We start from the raw sequence: 17,958 nt of genomic DNA, 5'->3' as shown, positions 1-17,958 counted from the left end.
ACCCGGCCCTCTCGCCCTTCCCCAGCCGCTGACAAAAACCACATGGCCCGCCCTCCCTCCCAGAGGGAGAAGTGATTACTGTCTTTATCTCGGGCACCAGAGCCCGCCCTGCGGGGCACGGGCCCCACAAGCCAGCCCTCTGGGAACACGCTGGCGGGCTCCGCAGCCCCGCCCCCGCCCGCCGCCGGCCCGGGGCTCACTCAGGATATTCTGATCCTCTGGAGACCACGGAGAAGCTGGCAGCTGGGAAAGGCGATATTTATGGAAAACAAACGCCGAAAGTGCCTGAGCGCATTACCACGGGCGCAAAACCACGGTCCAAACGGTCCAGGGGAACCGGGTGGATTCTTCCTTCAGTGCCATCGGGAAGTGCCTGGTACAGCCGCTTCTGCCACCTGCCCTGCTGGGGCCTATCCCAGTTCACCCAAGGGCGCCTGCGGTGGGCTCCCAGCCCCGAGGGCCTAGCGGACGCTCGCAGTGGGCTTTTAACGTGAAATCAGCGAGCCCCAGCTCACCGACACGGGGTGGGTCTTCTGCCGTGGGAACGATCCGGGAACGATGAAGATCACTGTGACCGTTCAGTAACCTGAAGCCTGGGGCGGCCGGCATTCGTTCACGTGCACGCACACGCACGCGTGCCCGCACAGGCGGTCCCTTCCTTTTGCACACTTTGCCAGGGGAACGGGGACAACGTCACCCGTTCTCGGGGAAGGAAGAAGGGAATCAGGGTGCCTGGAGCCTGCTCCACGCTGGGTCCCCATCTTCCTCAACAGTAAAGCCCCCACCCCGTGGACACCGCCGAGCTCACCGCAGCCGATGCCACCTCACAGCGACGCTCAGGCCGCTCGGGGCGCCAGCAGCACCTGGGGCTCATCGCAGGCAGGCCGCCCAGGAGGTAGGGGGCCCCCTTCCCTGGAGACAAGACCACAGGTGTCAGGAACGTGGGCGGGAGCCGCGGGGGGGGGGGGGGAAGCGGCCAGAGGGGCTGGAGATTCCTTCTCATCATCAATGTAAGGCAGCTGGCACCCACCCGACACCAACACCCTTCACTCCTCCTTCAAGTCTCTCTGGTTCCCACCGGCATGAGGAGGCAGGGAGTCTGGGACCTTGGGGGTGCGCTGGGAGGTGAGGGGCATCTGCAGATCGGGAGGGGCCGCATCGGATTCTTTACACAGGGGAACAATGCAGAGCGTGAGTGTGTGTTCACGTGCGTGAGTGGGAGAGCATGCGTGTGCATCCTTGTATCATCAGGATCCTCAGACAGACCCTAATGCAAAGGTCCCGGGCTCTGGTGATGCTCCGCCAGCAACCTGTGGAGCAGGGCTGGAGGGGGCGGGCCCGGCTGCAGGGTCCCCAGTGCCGGCTCTGCGTCTCGGTAGCTGGCGAAGGGGACAGCACGGCCAGGAGGCACAGAGCACCCAGGCCACACCCAAGTCAGAGGCCGGCCAGGAAGGCCAACTCCCTGGGGCCCGGGAAGCCTGCCCCAGGCAGGTAACACAACCCACTTCCAGCCCAGAGAAGTGTGTCAGTGAGACCCGCCCGCTTCAATAGACTCTTTCTCTGAAAGGTTTTGCAAAGCCACCACCAAGTTGAATATGTCGTGGGCCTTCTCCTGCCTGGACGAACGTAAAAGGAACAGGTCTAAAAGGGGTCTGTGAACAGGAGAACAAAGCCCTGCTCCCCGCAGATAGCGTCTAGCCTCGTGGTCACCCTGCTCCCCCCACCCCCCGGCCAGAGCGATCACCCACGTGACACAGAGCAGGCCTTCCAGGGCCCACCCGGGACCGAGGCACAGCGACCCGCAGGACAGGCAGGGCTGGCCCGGCCACGTGCTCTCTGCTCTCCATTCAGCAGAGAAAAGACTGGGCAGGACAGCGACCATGAGCTGAACACCCGCCCTCTCCACCCACGTGACGCAGCCCCTCACAGGCCTCCGAGAGTGCGGAGGGGAAGGGACCAGGCCTCTGGAGAACAGCAAGGCGGCGTCAGGACGAAATCCAAACCCCTGCCACCCCGGGCCTGTGGGCGGGGCATTCAGGCGCTCGTCCAAGGAGAGTTAAAAACAATAACACAACATTGTAAATCAACTATCTTCGATAAGGTTAATTTTTTTCAAATAGTTAAAAAAAAACCCAAACAAAAAACAACCCACTAACATCAGCTACTCATTGGTCAGTTTTTCCTTATCCCCCATGCCTGCAACTCTGCACAACGTTGGTGATAAAACACTCCACTCCCCCATCAGAGGGACCCCAAATCCGCCCTTGGTCCACCCCTGCCTGTGAGCGCACAGGAAAACCGCGTGCAGGAGGCGGTCAGGACGCACGGCCGAGCAGAGAGCTCTGCACACACCACTGCACCGGCCCGCGGGTCACTGGATCCTCCAGATCACGAGACTGGGGCCAGAAGGGCCGCCGAGAGCCCACCACCAAGCAGTGGCCCCGTCAGGCCTGCCACACCCTCGTCTTCACACCCTAAAGGCACAAGGTGGGTTTCGCGCCAGAGGAGAACCGGAGAACATGAGCATTCGCGACACCTGGGGACACACACAAAACGTCAGAGCTCAAGCCCCTCGACCCCGCAGCACCACGAAACCGAGTGACGAGTCTCCTGAGGCCACTGAACGCCCTCTGCTCTGAGCCACACGTAAGACCAGTGCACTTGCTCGTGTGAAGCCACCAAAGCCAAACGTGACCTGAGATGCGCTGAAGAGTCTGTGGGCGTCTGAAAAACACCCATGTTTTATGGCGCTTCCCTATTAAGACAATGAGCTTCTTTCCGCCGAGTGAGCAGAGCAGCGTCCCGCAGGGCCTGGAGCGCCCCGGCCCCGGGCAGGGACTCAGTGCTGCTCCCAGCACGACCTCCACTGCCCCGGCGCGCCCCCCAACGCACCGCACCTCCGGAGACCCGCTTCCTCCACCGCCTTCGCGTGCGCTTGCCCCTGAGACTGCCCCGGCGCCTCGGGCACTGAGGGGCTTTCTGAACCGCGTGTGCCGCCTGCGCGGGACAAGGTCCTCTCTGCGGCCAATGACACGCGTGCCAGAGCCCTGGACGGCCATCGTCAACCGAAAGCAGAAATCGCCCCACGGCACTGCAAGACGCGTGAGGAGCGCGGAATGACCACCAGCAGGCGCCCTGCAGACAGCCCCGCAGAGCAGGGAGAAGAGTCCGTCCTGAGCGCCACCGCGGCAGAGGCCCACGGGCCTCCTCAACAACACGCCTGCCCGGTGCTTCCCGGAGCGGCGGCCGCCCCGCGCCTCCTCGCGCCCCTCCTCACCTGCCGTCACGGTGTCCACGTCCCTGGCTGCCAGCTCCTCCATCTCCGACCTCTTTCTCAGCTCAAACCTCCGGGACAAGCCTTCTCGGGGTTTCCATAACTCCTGGATCAGGAGGGGCTTCTCGTTGTCGCCGAACACCCGGAAGCCCTCGGCCTGCCACTGCCGCCCGGAGTCGCCGGCCTGGCCCACCACGTCGCACAGCACGTACTGGCCGGCACGCTCGGGGCTCAGGGCGTAGCGCTCCAGGGCCTCCCTCACCAGCTCCCGGGCGCTGGACGTGCCGGTGGCCAGGACGCTCTTGTAGTGGGTGCCCGTGCACACGCTGTCCCCGAACACCTTCAGGACCCCAGGGGCCGAGAGCTGGGTGGAGAGCTCGGCCGGGTCGTCGCTGCTGCCCAGGCTGGAGCAGGTGGTGTCCAGGTCACGGTACTTGTAGCTCAGCGTCCGGGACAGCACGCTGGACAGCAGCTGGCCCTGCCGCTTCAGCTTGCTCTTGGCAGGTGGGGACATGATGAAGTGGGTCCCATAGAACATGGTGGGCCCGTCTTCACGGACGAGCACTGAGGGCTCTGGCCAACGGCAGGGAAAAGGCCGCGTCCTGGGAGAAAATGAAAGGCAGGTTACCATCAACCAGCAGAGCGACAGGAGCCCACGAGGCTTGGGGGAACATCAACAGACTGGACCGGCCATCTAGGGCCCGGCGCCCCAGCAGAAGCCGCGGACATGGCACCTCGGCCGGGTCCAACAGTGAGGATACAGACGAAGCCGGCGGGACCGCAGGGGACAAAGCAGGTTGGAAGGGGCTGAAATGCCCTTCAAGGCAAGCCATTACTGGGAAGCACGGTGAGGTCACCCAAAGCCAAGACACGAGAAGCCTGGGCACCACGCGCTCCGCACAGCAAGCTACCAAGAAACAGGGCCGGCCAGGGTGGGGCTGGGTGGTGCTCGCAGGGTGGAGTCCCGGCGGGGTTGCCCGGCCTCATCTGAGTCAGCCCCCATCTATCCCATCGCACCCAAAGTCATAAACAACTCTGAGCGCACAAGGCCGTGTCTTCCTAAACTCCACCTCCCCCGCACCACAGCCTATGCTACCGAAAATTCATCACAAACAGCAGTGGAACTAGGCAATCAGGCCAGGTGGCAGCCACACGAGCAGGGCAGTAAGCGACCGGGCATTCAAAACACGCCCCCAGGATGCTGCTCCCGGATGACTGGTCCTGGCTCTGAGGAGCCACTTCCCTGGGACGGCGGCACTAGAACGGACACATGACCACAATGCACACAAAAGGGCCCTTCCAGAAGCAGTGGAGGCACGGCTGGAATGCGTGTGTCCACCCACGGCGTCCAGCCTGGCTTTCGGGCACTGGCCAGGCCGGAGAGGCAGTCTTGCCGGGTAAATGAGAAAACAGCTCTGGGGCAACAAGGTGCGTCATAAAGTCATGACTCTCGTGTGCTTAATGCCCCAAAGGCGTAGGGTTCCAGACAGAGAGTTCGTCAGACCCCCACACACACCCAAAGCTCCGGGGGAGCAGGCGGGCAGAGTCCAAGGAAGATGTCCTGCTTCACAACGAGTTGGTGGAGGCTGAACACCGCCCATCTCCTGACTCTGTGCCCCACTTCCAGGCAGACAGACCGAAGAAGAAAGGGCCATTTTCTAGAAGGCTCTGGAAACAGTGGCCCAGGACCTGGTGAGAGCAGCTCTGGGCACCTGCCGTGGATGAATGTCAGCACTGAACTCCACTACAGTCCTCTTTTCAGCTCTGACTCACTCGTGGTCACAGGCGTTGGGAGAGGCTTTCGGGAAGGGGAGGGGACTGCCCAGGGCGGGAAAAATGCCTAGGGAGCCCCCCAAAGAAAAGGAGCGACCCGACCCCGAGGGGCCCAACAGGGCAAGTGGCCCAGCCTCGACGCTGACACTGAACTGGGCTCTTCCCGGCTGGCCCCTGGGCCTCGGTCACATCTGCGACGTCATCACTCCCACCAGGGCTGTCGTGAACAAAGGCTGAGCAGCAGACCCGCCCTTCAGTTCCTCTAGAACCAGCCACCTGACATCCTCGGCGAACCCTGCACCCTTCAAGATGCTCTGACGACTTCACGCACCAAAGACTGGGTTCCGAACACGAAGGTCTGCCCCATGGTGGGGTGGGGGGCGGCACTCCTCCTGTGCCAACAGCGTGCTTCTCACCGTTTACCACGCAGAGCCTTTTACTGCGGACCAGCCTTCCGAAGCCTGAGCCTGCTGAGAACAGCCAAGTGTCCCAAGCAGAGGAGCACACGAGGGCCTCCGGGCTGGGGAGTAGAGCTACGAAGCAGTATCTAGCCAGAGGCTGCTTCCCCTCCCCCGAGGAAAGTGCCCACGCCTCCCTGTCAGCCGCTGCGGAGCCCAGAGCAAGTTGCGGCTCCCCCCTCGGCCCCATCCAAGGCCCCGGCCAAACTTACAACAGAAGCGTTTCCAGTAGCCCTCATGTGACAGGCACACGGCTTTGGTTCGCACATCACATCAGCGGCTTCAAACCACGGCGCCTTCTGAACGTCACACAACCCGCCTCAGAAATTCCCAGCACGTGCCTCTGGCCACCACACGTTCTCAGCGGACCTGACCCCTCCACAGACACCTGGCTCACGTCAGGCACGGCCCCGCTGGTCCCGACCCAAACCCCCAGGGGCCCCCAGGGCAGCCCCTGCCACCAGGCAGCGTCTGGCTGGGAAACCTCTGCCTTTGGAGGTAATGCCGAGGGTAAATTTAAATACAATGTGGAAAACGGCGGAAACAGTAGAAAACCAGGTCTCAGCAGAAGCCCAACTCCCAGAAAAGTCACAAAGTAAACACGGGGATTCAAAAGGCCCTCAGATACAACGGAGAAGTAAAATGCTGTTTTGTACCCAGGGGTGAACCTTACAGGCTCTGTAAGGTCTGAAGCTTATACAATTCTGCTTTAATTAAGAAAGAAATAGAAAATTACAAATACGCAGCTGCTAGGTCCCCTCCCAGGGCCTTGGAAGAGAGCCCACTCCCTCCTTTTCTAGGGCAAAGTTAGCATCACGAAAATGGGGTAGAAAATGTAGGACAGACGGTGACTCTCTCCCTTCCAGTAACTGCTTCATAAGCCCAAAGAAGTCCCAGTAAACGCAGACCCTGATCTACTCGATCCGTTTTATCAGGAGGCTCTCTTCTCCTCACGGTCACTCCCTCTGTGGCCATCTTCAGAGAGGAACCACAGAGTGTGGCCATTGCTCATGTGTGCCCTTCCTCCACAACCACAAAACGCAGAGCACGGCCTCTCCGTCAAAATGGGCCAGATGCGTTTGTGCAAAGGGCAAGAGGAGTGCAGGAGTTTCCTACAGAGCCGAGCACACCCGGGGTCACCAGATCTGTTTTTTCGGAAGCATGACCTGCCTTTTCCTTTTCTGCTCAGTTCTCTCCTCTTTCACACAAATACTCGGAGAAACAGGGGCCCAAGGCTGTAGGTCGCTTGCTGTTGCTTCTCCTGGAGAATGTTTTTCTCTTGTTCTCAAGGAAGAGTCCGATTTCTGATGAAAACAAGCCCATGTCACAGCAGCGAGTGAGGTCACTGTGGGGCTGACCAAATGGGTGGAGGGACACGGCCATTCCAACACTGCAATGTGGGATCCATTAGAATTTCCACCAGGGCAGGAAGGGAAGAGGGTAGCTTCTCAGGCTCTGCCTTATCCCCACCGGCCATAAATCCTATCTTGACAAGTCAGAGTAACGCTTTTAAATACAAAAATAATTTAACCAGATTTAAATCTGACATGCTAGCCCCTTGAGAGGGGGCGGAATTTTTCTGCCAGCGGGATTAATGGCTGGCTCCTCTCTGGAATGAAGGAGAGGTGGCCTGTGCTAACGGGAGACACCTGTAACTAACCAGAGACACCTGTAATCACTGGTGGGCGGGGACTCAAAATTCTTTTCAGCAATTCAGATTAATCAAACACTTGACCAGGTGCTGGGAGCCCGAGTGTCTGGGTCTGCAGCCCCTCCCCAGCCCCAGCGACTGGCTCCCTAATGGGAAACAATCCAGTTTCTTCTGAAGGGTTCCCCAGGAGCCCCAGCTCTGCATGTTTCCTTAGATGCACTACTTGTCGAGCGGCTGGAAGTGGTACAGAAATAGCTGGGAGACAATGCTTTCAGCTGGCACACGAGTGGGGAACGCGCTGCTGTGTGAACAGGAAAACCGGGGCAGGCTGTGGGCCGGGGGATGTCCCCCCAACCCTGGAGGGAAGGTACAGACGCCGGCGCCTTGTGCCCACCTGCAGACCTCTCTCCAAGGGGGCCAGAGAGACTGAGGCCCGGGGGACCCCGCCGTTGAGGTGCCAGGCTCCAGGGGTTGCAGGGGGGCTGGCCGCAGCTGACCCCCTGGAACCCGCAGGCTGGGCCGCCCTCGCCCATGTAGCCAGCCTGTGGGACCCGCCCCCCGAGGCCGCGCCCGGGTCCCCCCCACCAGGAGAGCCGCCTGTTTCCATGGCAACCGGACAAGCGGAGCCTGGGTGGCCGGAGAAATGCCCCGTGCGGGCCCAGCTGCCCCAGCGCGCGCCCGCGGCCTCCCCGCCCGGCCAGCCTCTGCGCCCCGGAGCCCCGTACGCCACGGAGCGACCCCCGCCTCCGCTCCTCTCGCACCCCGCACTCACCTCCAACACAGCCCGCCGCCGCCGCCGCCGCCGCGTTCCCGCGCGGCTCCCACACCCGCCGTCAGCTGGAGCCCTTGCTCCGGACCCGCGCATGGCGCGGCGCCTCCTGCCGGCAGCCCAACAGACCAGGCGGGCCCTCGGGGGGGCGGGACCTATGTGGGCGGTGCCTCGTGCTGGGCGGAGCCGGCGGCTGGAAGAGGAGCGCTCGGGCTCCTGCTGCGGCCACCCAATAAATGGAGCGGGGCCTTGGGGAGGGGCGGGGCCTCCGAGGGACTAGCTACAGGCCCAATGGACTAGGATGAGACCTCGAGGGGGCGGAGCCTCCGGGGATGGTTGGGGCGATACGAAAAGGGCTGGGCCCTGGCTCCTCCTGCGGCCACCCAACGGTCGTACACAAGGCTTGGGAGGGGCGGGGCCTAGAGGGGGCGGAGCTGATGAGGGGTAGGGCTGAGCGCCTGCACCACCAGCAGACCAATTAATGGGTGTGAGCGTGGCCTTGAAGGCAGGGAAGGGCGGGGTTGGCTGCGGAGAGGCGGGGCTGTGCGGCGCACCCCCTAAGCTTCAGCTCAAGGGGCGGGGCCTATGCAGGGGCGGGGCCAGTGCTAAGCTCCGGGGCCACGTGCCAGCCTCAGGCTGGGGGCGGGGACTGGCAAATTGTTTTGTCCCCACCTTCTAGTCCCTAGGCGGACAAGGCCAAGGAAAAGAGGAAGCAGGTTAAGGCGAGCGAGCGCTGATGAGAAGGGGGCGGTACAGAGCTGTGACATATATGAACATCCAAAACACAGAAAGAGGACAAGGGTGGCAGGCTCCATCTCCCTTACAATCTGTCCCCCACCCAGCAGCCAGAGTCTTAAATGACAAATCAGATCATGGCACTCTTCTGCTTAAAACGATGCAAAACGGGGCCAGGTCAGCTCCGGGGCTCTGGCCCAACGGCCCTCCTCGGGTAACTTGTTTTAAAAGAAGTTCGTGTCCTTAGAGCTCACTTTGGCACCGGTCGTCGGGCTGGGGTTTCGCCTTGGAGAAAGGCTTCTCACAGACAGCTCCCTTTGTCTGCTCATGGTCTAGACCTGGGGGATTCACGTGGCCTCGGATAAAAAGATGAATTCTTGAATTCTGACCCTGAGAGTAAATCTTTTTGTTGACAGTGGTTGGGGTATAAAGTTATATGGTAATGACCCCAAATTTGCGAAGGGGAAAGTGGGGAGGAGGGAACAGACATTTACTGACCGCCTACTGTATGCCAGACTCTATGCCAGGGGCTTCACGTTGGTCATCTCATCTAAAGCTCCCATCAACTCTTGTGAGGCAGACGTTGTTACACCCAGAGAGGTCAAACAGCTAGAGGTAAAGCCAAGAATTGAGCCTTGGACTGTGTGATTAAAAAACATCCTTTCAGGGCTTCCCTGGTGGCACAGTGGTTGAGAGTCCGCCTGCCGAGGCAGGGGACACGGGTTCGTGCCCCGGTCCGGGAAGATCCCACATGCCGCGGAGCGGCTGGGCCCGTGAGCCATGGCCGCTGAGCCTGTGCGTCCGGAGCCTGTGCTCCGCAGCGGGAGAGGCCACAACAGTGAGAGCCCCGCGTACCGAAAAAAAAAAAAAACCTTTCAGGACTCCCCATAAACATGTACAACCTACCCCACTCTGAACCCAAAGAGGCAAATATCAGAGCTGGAAGGAGAGCCTGGGTTTAAACCTGTGTTTTCCTCCTAAGGCATTCCTCACCATGATCCTGTCGCAAAGCCCACCCCTCCCAGCAACCCTCTTCAGCAGGGGTTGGCAAACTCCCACCTGTGGGCCAAATCTGAGCTGCTGTTTTTGTAAATAAAGTTTTATTGGAACACAGCCACACCCCTTTGTGTATTGTCTAAAACTGCTTTCATGCAACAGAGACTTTACAGCCCCCAAAGCCTAAAATATTTAGTATCTGGCCCTTTACAGAAAAATTCACGGGCCCCTGCTCTTCAGGATCTAATGATGTCAACTATTTGCTATTACTACGCCGTTTCACACATCTCTATCTTTGCTCAGGCCACCCCCTCTGCCTTTTCCAAGGCTGCCATAACAAAATAGCACAGACTGGGGGCTTAAACGGTGGAAATTTATTTTCTCACGGTTCTGGAGGCTAGAAGTCCGAGATCAAGATGCCGGCAGGGTTGATTTCTTCTGAGGCCTCTCTCCTTGGCTTGTAGACGGTCAGCTTCTCCCTGCGTCCTCACACAGCCTTTCCTATGTGTGTGTCTGTGTCCTAATCTCCTCTTATAAGGACACCAGTCAGACTGGATTAGGGCCCACCCTAATGACCTCATTTTAACTTAATCACTTCTTTGAAGGCCCCATCTCCAAATACAGTCACATTCGGAGGTGCTGGGGGTTAGAGTTTCAATGTACGGATTTTAAGGAAACACAATTCAGCCCCTAACGCCAATCTTCATCACCTGGCTAATTTCTACTCATCCTTTAAGACTCAGATTAGGTGTTGCTTATGTAGTTGCTCCCCTCCAAAGTGGCCCACAGTGATTCACACCCTCTAGTTTTCACACCTGGGTGTAGTCCCCTCCCAGGTTGAACAGGGCTAACCTGTGTAAACAGTAAGACGTTGCCAAAATGACAGTGTCATTATAAAAGACCTGGCTGGGCTTCCCTCATGGTGCAATGGTTAAGAATCCGCCTGCCAAGGCAGGGGACACGGGTTCGAGGCGTGGTCCGGGAAGATCCCACATGCCCTGGAGCCACTAAGCCTGTGCACCACAACTACTGAGCCTGCGCTCTAGAGCCCACGAGCCACAACTACTGAGCCCGCGTGCCAAAACTACTGAAGCCCGTGCACCTAGAGCCCATGCTCCGCAACAAGAGAAGCCACCGCAATGAGAAGCCTGCGCACCGCAACAAAGAGTAGCCCCCGCTCGCTGTGACTAGAGAAAGCCCGCGCGCAGCAACGAAGACCTACTGCAGCCAAAAATAAAAAATAATTAATTTTTTAAAAAAGACTTGGCTTCTGCCCTTCTTGGACCATCCCCTCTGGAGGGAGCTAGCCGCCATGCTGGGAGGACACTCAAGCAGCCCTAGAGAAGTCCACATGGTGAGAAAACCAACGCCTCCCGCAAACAGATATCACCAACTTGCCGTCGGCGTGAGCCATCCTGGATGCAGGTCCCCCAGCCCCAGCAAAACCTTCAGAGGGCTGCAACCCTGACCAACATCCTGACTGCATCCAGGACCACCCAGCAAAGCTGCTTCCACATTCCCAACCGTCAGAAACTACGTGAGATGATAAATGTTTATTACTGATTTGCACCACTAAGTTTTGGGGCAATTTGTTATGCAGCGATAGACAAACGAACATCCCTTATCCAGAAAGGCCTCCCTGACCCCCAGACTTGGCTACATGCCCCTCCTCTGTGCTCCCACAGACTTTTATTTTTTACCTTTTTATTAACCAAGTCCAACTTTATCAAACCATGTTCCTTAAATGCAAATCAGATGTTGTTCCTGCTTGGCCTGGAGTCCTCTAATCGCTACCCTTCCTCCAGCTGGCCCCTGCGGACCACTCCACCTGCTCTCTCCCTCCACCACGGAGCCCCAGCACGACGAACTTCTGTTTTCGCACACATTAAGCTCGTTCCCTCCTCTGAAACCTTTCCCCTGCTGTGTCCTCTTCCCCAAATGCTTGTCCCGTTGTGTTGGCGTGGTGCCATTTTCCTCTCATTAAAACCCATCTCCACTATCATCTCCTGACCATTCTCATGGTGGCCACCCCTGTGGTCATTCTCTGTCTCATAACCTGTCTCGTTTAATTCACAGGCCTTTATCACTATTTTTGTGTGTGATATTTGTGTGTGATTTTTGTGTGTATTTAACACACACTAGGATTTCAGTTCTGTAAAGGCAGGCGCCTCATCTCTCTACTGCTACGCTTGGCACCAAATAGGGGCTCCATAAATATTTGTTATAAGAATAAACAAAGGAATGAATAGATTTCCACCTATCTCAACCTCTCACTCCCTCCCTCAACTGGAAGCTTCTCAAGGGCAAGTACTGAATTTTATTCATCTTCGTATTCCTGCACCTGCCCCACTGGCATGTGAGCAAAACAAGTTTTTGAACTGTGAGGTTAAATATCTTTGGAAATCCATGGGACAAAAATGGAGTGTTGAGCTGCCCTCTGTGGCCACCAGAGGGCGGCAGAGTCCTGGGACTCAATCTAGGAAAAAACCAAATGAGCCCAAAGGAAAAGCATCTGGTTAAGGTCAAAGGGCAGGTTCCCACGGGATGGCCGGTCCCGGGGCGGAGAGACTGGGCTCTCGGAGGCCAGGAGAGAGGAAGGGAAGGAGGCAGCAGGCACAGGGAGGACGTTAGATCCCAGCCTTTCTTTCAGAGACTGTTACATCCGCATCCCTAGAAGGGGCTGGAAACAAGTGGTTTAACGCTCAGGTTTCATGCTCAGTGATGTCGGCACCACTACCCAGAATGCCAGTGCTTCGGGCCTGGTCATTCCCCGTAGGCTCATCTGGCAAAAGCTCTGCAAGTGTTATTTTTCGTCCCACATCCTCTGCTGAACAACTTCCAGTTGACAGTGAGTACCTCCCGGCACTGGTAACGTGTGGGACGCCAGGACTTCAGAGTTGTATCGTTACCCACCCGGGTCCTTGGGCTCTTGAAGCAACAGAAATTGACAAGAGGCCAGACGAGGAGTTCAGGCCAGGCTGCCGCACAAGGGAGTGAAAGCAAGTAACGGTTGGGGGAGGGGCAAGGGGCGGCTTAGGTGGGCTGCCCACCCCCTTGGTGGTGCAGGGAACATGCCCTGCTTTTGCTCCAGGCGGCTCAGAAGTGGCAGTTGGTTTGTGGCCTTTTTGTATCTCATTGTTCCTAATTTGCCCCGTTTGCGCATGCCTGCAGTTATTTTTAGTCCCTTTTAGTTTCTTTGTATTCTGTTGCTTGAGGAGACCCTTGTCCAGGTGCCAGCCCTTCAGCAGAGGGTCCCAGCCTAGCTCAGTAGGGGGTGCCAGAGCTACAGAGTAATATATAGGGTGCCAGGACCACCCCATTAAAATAGATCACGATGTCAAGTTACTTTACCTTTTTTTTTTTTTTTTTTTGCGATACGCGGGCCCCTCACTGTTGCGGCCTCTCCCGTTGCAGAACACAGGTTCCGGACGCGCAGGCTCAGCAGCCAGGGCTCACGGGCCCAGCCGCTCCGCGGCACGTGGGATCCTCCCGGACCGGGGCACGAACCCGTGTCCGCTGCCTCGGCAGGCGGACTCTCAACCACTGCGCCACCAGGGAAGCCCAAGTTACTTTACCTTTTAATGCCAGGTCTGTTGTAAAGAACTTTGAATCACGTTTAATTAACTGTTAAAAATTTTAGGCTGGGTGGGATTTAAGAAATCATCTACCCCAGTGATTAGGAAACTTTTCAGTTCTAGTTTCTAGTGCTCTTGGGACTGGGAGTATGTTGAAAAGTTATATTTCAAGCCATGTAGGTATCAGGATTAATTTCATTAGCCAAAAACATGACCATGTGATAAACACAAACTCACAAATATGGGCAAATATGGCCTCAAGAAAACATACTGTGGAAGAACCAAGTGTCAGACCCTTGGTTGGGTCTGACATTTCCATGAAAATTAATTTTTTTATTGTTTACTTGATATGTTACCTGGAAGCATTTTTTTAGAAGGTACCATTTGGCTTATGATGTATGTTTGCAAAAAATAATTAAGATGGAGAAAATACTACATATTAACTTCTATTTTTAACTGAGACTTGAGAACACGTGGCCATTTTTCAAATTGGGGACGAAAGAGCTTGGTCCAGCTGGACATATTTTTCTAGTACCCAAGGAAAGAAATGTGTGAGCGCCCCTGATGTAATCCACCGTCTGCACTGATGTGGAACAGAAGCCAGGAGAGGCTAAGGGACTTGTCCAAGATCACAAAGTTTCATTACCAACAGATTATTCCTCCCTTGTAATATAGCACATTCAAAAACGTGGGCAAGCAGGAGAGTAGGGAGTTTTCACAGTGATTACTTCTGGGCCACGGAGCTTGTGGCAGATTGCAATTTCCAAAGATAGCCACGTCAACACACCCACAGCAGTACCTACCCCATCCCACACAGTCTTCTTACTCAGGACCCTCCTGAACCAGGTGTGGGCAGGAGGTCTGCCTTCCCTCCCCTCGGTCTTGGCAGGATCTTTTTGGCTGGGTCCAACAACAGAACATGGCAGCATGGACGATGCAAACTTCCAAAGCTAGGTCATAAAAGACATTATGTCTCCTGCCTGCCTCGTTCTCGGGACCCAGCCACAATGTTGTAAGGAAGCCCAGGCCACGTGAGGAAGACGCTTGTGGGTGTGTATTAAGTATGTCTTTTCTTCCGATGTTTTGACATATGGGGCCTTTGGGACCATGGGGAGACTGCCCCTTGCAGAGTGGAGATAGTAAACCATCCCTAGAGCTAGTAAACAGTTCACCTGTGAGCACACCTTGCATATGCAAATCAACCCACCTGGAGACCACACCTCCCCACCTTCTCTATTGGACTTTTATACTCTAGGCTAGTATTCCCAGTCCTCGTTACCCCAGTAAAATTACCACATGAATAGGGACAGCGCCTACGCCCCAGAGCCCACTGAAATGATTCAAACTAGCCAATACCAAGACTGCTTATACTGCCTCTCCCATTGCTTCCCAGGAAAACCACAATAAAGGCTCTGGCCCACATCCCCCCCGCTCCCTCTGCCTCCTGACCCACCCTGCTGCTTCCCTGTGTGGCCCTGCCTGGTATCACAGGCCCCCTTCTCTTGGGAATCTGTGAGTAACAAACTGTCTTTTCAGTGGCAGCCATCTCCTGATCTTTTGGCCTCACTATACCTGAATAACAATAAAATCTACGTTTTAAAGCAGGGTGTTTGGCCAAGCTCCCCAGTGAGGGCTATAGTTGGCTCCCAGCATCAACCACCATGTGAGCGGATACACCTTCGGAGGAGTCTCCTCTCCAGCTCAAGCCCAGATTCTGAATTCCTGACTGACAGAAGCCATGAGAGGCATTGATGATTATTTGTTGTTTTAAGACCGTATTTTAGGATAATTTATTAGACAGCAATAGACAGCTAATACAGGGTTTTTACTTTATACTTTTCTAAATATTCCAAGTTTTCTACAACGAACAGTGGCTGCTTTTATAAAAAGATTCGACCCATGTTATTTTTAAGAAGACAACTGGGCAAGCATGAGGCATCTTGAATTTTTATTTATTTAAGTTCTTTCTACTCCACTGGAGACAATCACATTCACCAGCAGGGTTATTCTTCTTAATACAAATGTTTATCAAATATCTTGTTAATACAAAAATGGCAAAATCTCACAACCACAGAAAGGGTCCAATACCAGCAGGACAGTTTTTAAAAGTCATGCCACAAATGCCCATCTCAACACTGTAGACACGATAGGTGTATAAAAGTCAGTAGGTAAGACAATCAGAGCTCCTGTTCCCCCCTCAAGAAAGGCCTTAACAAGCAGCAGGACCTACACCTGCACAGAAGTAGGCAGATTCCTCTTGAAACCTGGTGGCAACGAGGCCCCAGAAGGACATTAAGAAGATGCCTTCACCTGCTGCCCCAGAGCTCAGCCCTCGGGAGCAAGACAGCCCAGCACCATGGGAGGAGGAAGATGCAACACCCAAGGACCACGACCTGGATCCCAGGCCCTGCCCCGCTGGACCACCCTGGGCAAATCACTTAGCCTCTCTGAGCAGTCTCAGTCTCCCCGTGTAATCTGCAAACAGTAATTTCATCTTGCCAGGTTTTGCAGGGAGAAATATATGAGAACACGGATGAGAATGAGCACGTTTGTGATTGTGTGTATCTGACCCGTTAATTATGAAGAGGGGACGGAACACAGAAAAGTGTCCATAGGGTGAAGGCTGCAGCTCACTGGTAAACCAGCTTCCAAAAACGTTAAGCTCTGGGGTGCAGCCTTTGCCGATTTCCACGGTGTAAATATTCCCACCCTGACCAGTCTCACACGAGCCACGGTTTAAGGACTTTCCAAGTTCCTGAATACCTAGCATTCGGTCTCCAGGGCGCCACACGCATGTAAAGCACACCGGTGCCCTCTGTGACTTCTCACCTCCCACCGGCGGTTGACAGTGTCAAACAGGGTGGCGTCTGCAGCACCCCCTCCACAACCCGCACGCATCTCCCTCCTGTGCCACCAACCAGACCACCTGCAGGACAGACACACGCCCCTCCCTCCTCCACAGCTCACACCTTACGCCAGGGTTGACTTTTCCTAACCTCCCAGATAATCCAGCTCTCTGGCGGCACCCAGGCAGGAGGTTACTGGATGCCCAGACTCCCTCGGGGACAGGGACAGTGGCCAATTGTAGGAAATCATCAGCCCAATGACAGCAGGAAGGTGGCGGCCAGGACTGGGCAGCCCGAGAGCAGGAAACAAATTTCACCTATCGTCTTCGTGTGGCCTAAAGAAAACACGCTCAATATGAGGGAAAACTTTATGTCGAAAGATCCTCATCACAGAGCTATGTTTATCACCTGAATTAAAAGCACGATTAGAGAAATTGTGGTGGGCTTCCCTGGTGGCGCAGTGGTTGAGAGTCCGCCTGCCGATGCAGGGGACACAGGTTCGTGCCCCCGTCCGGGAGGATCCCACACGCTGCGAGCGGCTGGGCCCATGAGCCATGGCCGCTGAGCCTGCGCGTCCGGAGCCTGTGCTCCACAACGGGAGAGGCCACAACGGTGAGAGGCCCGCGTACCGCAAAAAAAAAAAAAAAAGAAAAGAAATTGTGGTACACCCACTCAATGTAGACTTTTAAAATAATGTTTATAAAGGGCTTGAAATAATAAGAAAAAATACTCAGAAAGTTAAGAAAAAAGGTAGGGTGTAAAGGTGTCTATAGCAAGAGAAGAAAACACCGAAGTTTAAAAGTACACATTGAGTGGAGAGAACAGAAAGAAAAAGGTGAGTGGTTGGTTACCTGAGGCAGACACTGTCAACTATTTTCTACCTGTCTAGCGTTTTCTGAAATTTTTATAGTAAGTGTATATTTTTTCCAAAGCTTTTATTGATACTTTATTTTAAATGTATTTATTTTTGGCCGCGTTGGGTCTTTGTTGCTGCGTGCGGGCTTTCTCTAGTTGCGGCAAGCAGGGGCTACTCCATCGCGGCGAGCAGGGGCTACTCCATCGCAGCACGCAGGCTTCTCATTTCAGTGGCTTCTCTTTGTTGCGGAGCATGGGCTCTAGGTGCATGGGCTTCAGTAGTTGTGGTGCGTGGGCTCAGTAGTTGTGGTTCACGGGCTCTAGAGTGCAGGCTCAGTAGTTGTGGCGCATGGGCTTAGCTGCTCCACGGCATGTGGGATCTTCCCGGACCAGGGCTCAAACCTGTGTCCCCTGCACTGGCAGGCGGATTCTTAACCACTGCACCACCAGGGAAGTTCAGTAAGCATATATTTTTATAATGAAAACATCTTTAAGGAAACAACCCCCTTCCAAGTCACTTGGGTATGTACTCCCGCAAATGAGTCTCAGGGTCCCTCCTCAAGGCCACCCTGACACGTGAAGACCTTGTCTGTTTCACCGGGGTCCTGTTTCCTTCACCCTGGGGGCTGCAGACCCACTCAGGGCAGAGGCAAAGCTCGCTACAAACTTGAGTTGGAAAAACGAGCCCGAGAGCCTCCCGGGAGTGCTCCGAGGTATCTTCCGACGTGCAGAGACACCAAGAGTAAAGGCCAGGGCGGTCAGTGTCCCCGCGGCCCCTGGTAGTGAACTTGCCGCTTCCGGCCCCAGATGTAAAGTGACCTAGACTACAGGAGGCTCCCTCGCCAAGGCTTCCCAGCCTCAGGGAGGAGGAGGTGGGCCCCAAGCCAGACCAAGCTCAAAGTCGCCCGTTCCTCCCAAGCACGTGTCTGAGCACCTACTAAGCGCTGGGCGCTCTGCTGGGCACTGGGCATTGCCAACAGTCGACGGCCACGGGGCCTGCCCTCAACATCGAGAGGGCACCCCAGA

The 17,958-nt window shown here is 55.9% G+C and overlaps 1 protein-coding gene across 1 annotated transcript in view; it reads right to left on the bottom strand.

The window, feature by feature from the left end:
* RADIL (Rap associating with DIL domain) overlaps positions 1 to 8,157 on the bottom strand; it is a 61,258-nt gene extending 53,101 nt beyond the window's left edge. The window contains exons 1-2 of the mRNA XM_060033211.1: positions 7,929 to 8,157; positions 3,278 to 3,876 (exon numbers count right to left, since the gene is read on the bottom strand). Of these exons, the coding sequence (XP_059889194.1) occupies positions 3,278 to 3,812 (535 nt within the window). The 5' untranslated portion in view covers positions 3,813 to 3,876; positions 7,929 to 8,157. The remainder of the gene's footprint in view (positions 1 to 3,277; positions 3,877 to 7,928) is intronic.
* Between the last annotated feature and the right edge of the window lie 9,801 nt (positions 8,158 to 17,958).

Source organism: Delphinus delphis, chromosome 15, assembly GCF_949987515.2.
Source record: "Delphinus delphis chromosome 15, mDelDel1.2, whole genome shotgun sequence".
Lineage (NCBI taxonomy): Eukaryota > Metazoa > Chordata > Mammalia > Artiodactyla > Delphinidae > Delphinus > Delphinus delphis.
Note: the sequence above shows the minus strand (reverse complement) of the source record. Positions and strands in the feature narration are given on the sequence as shown.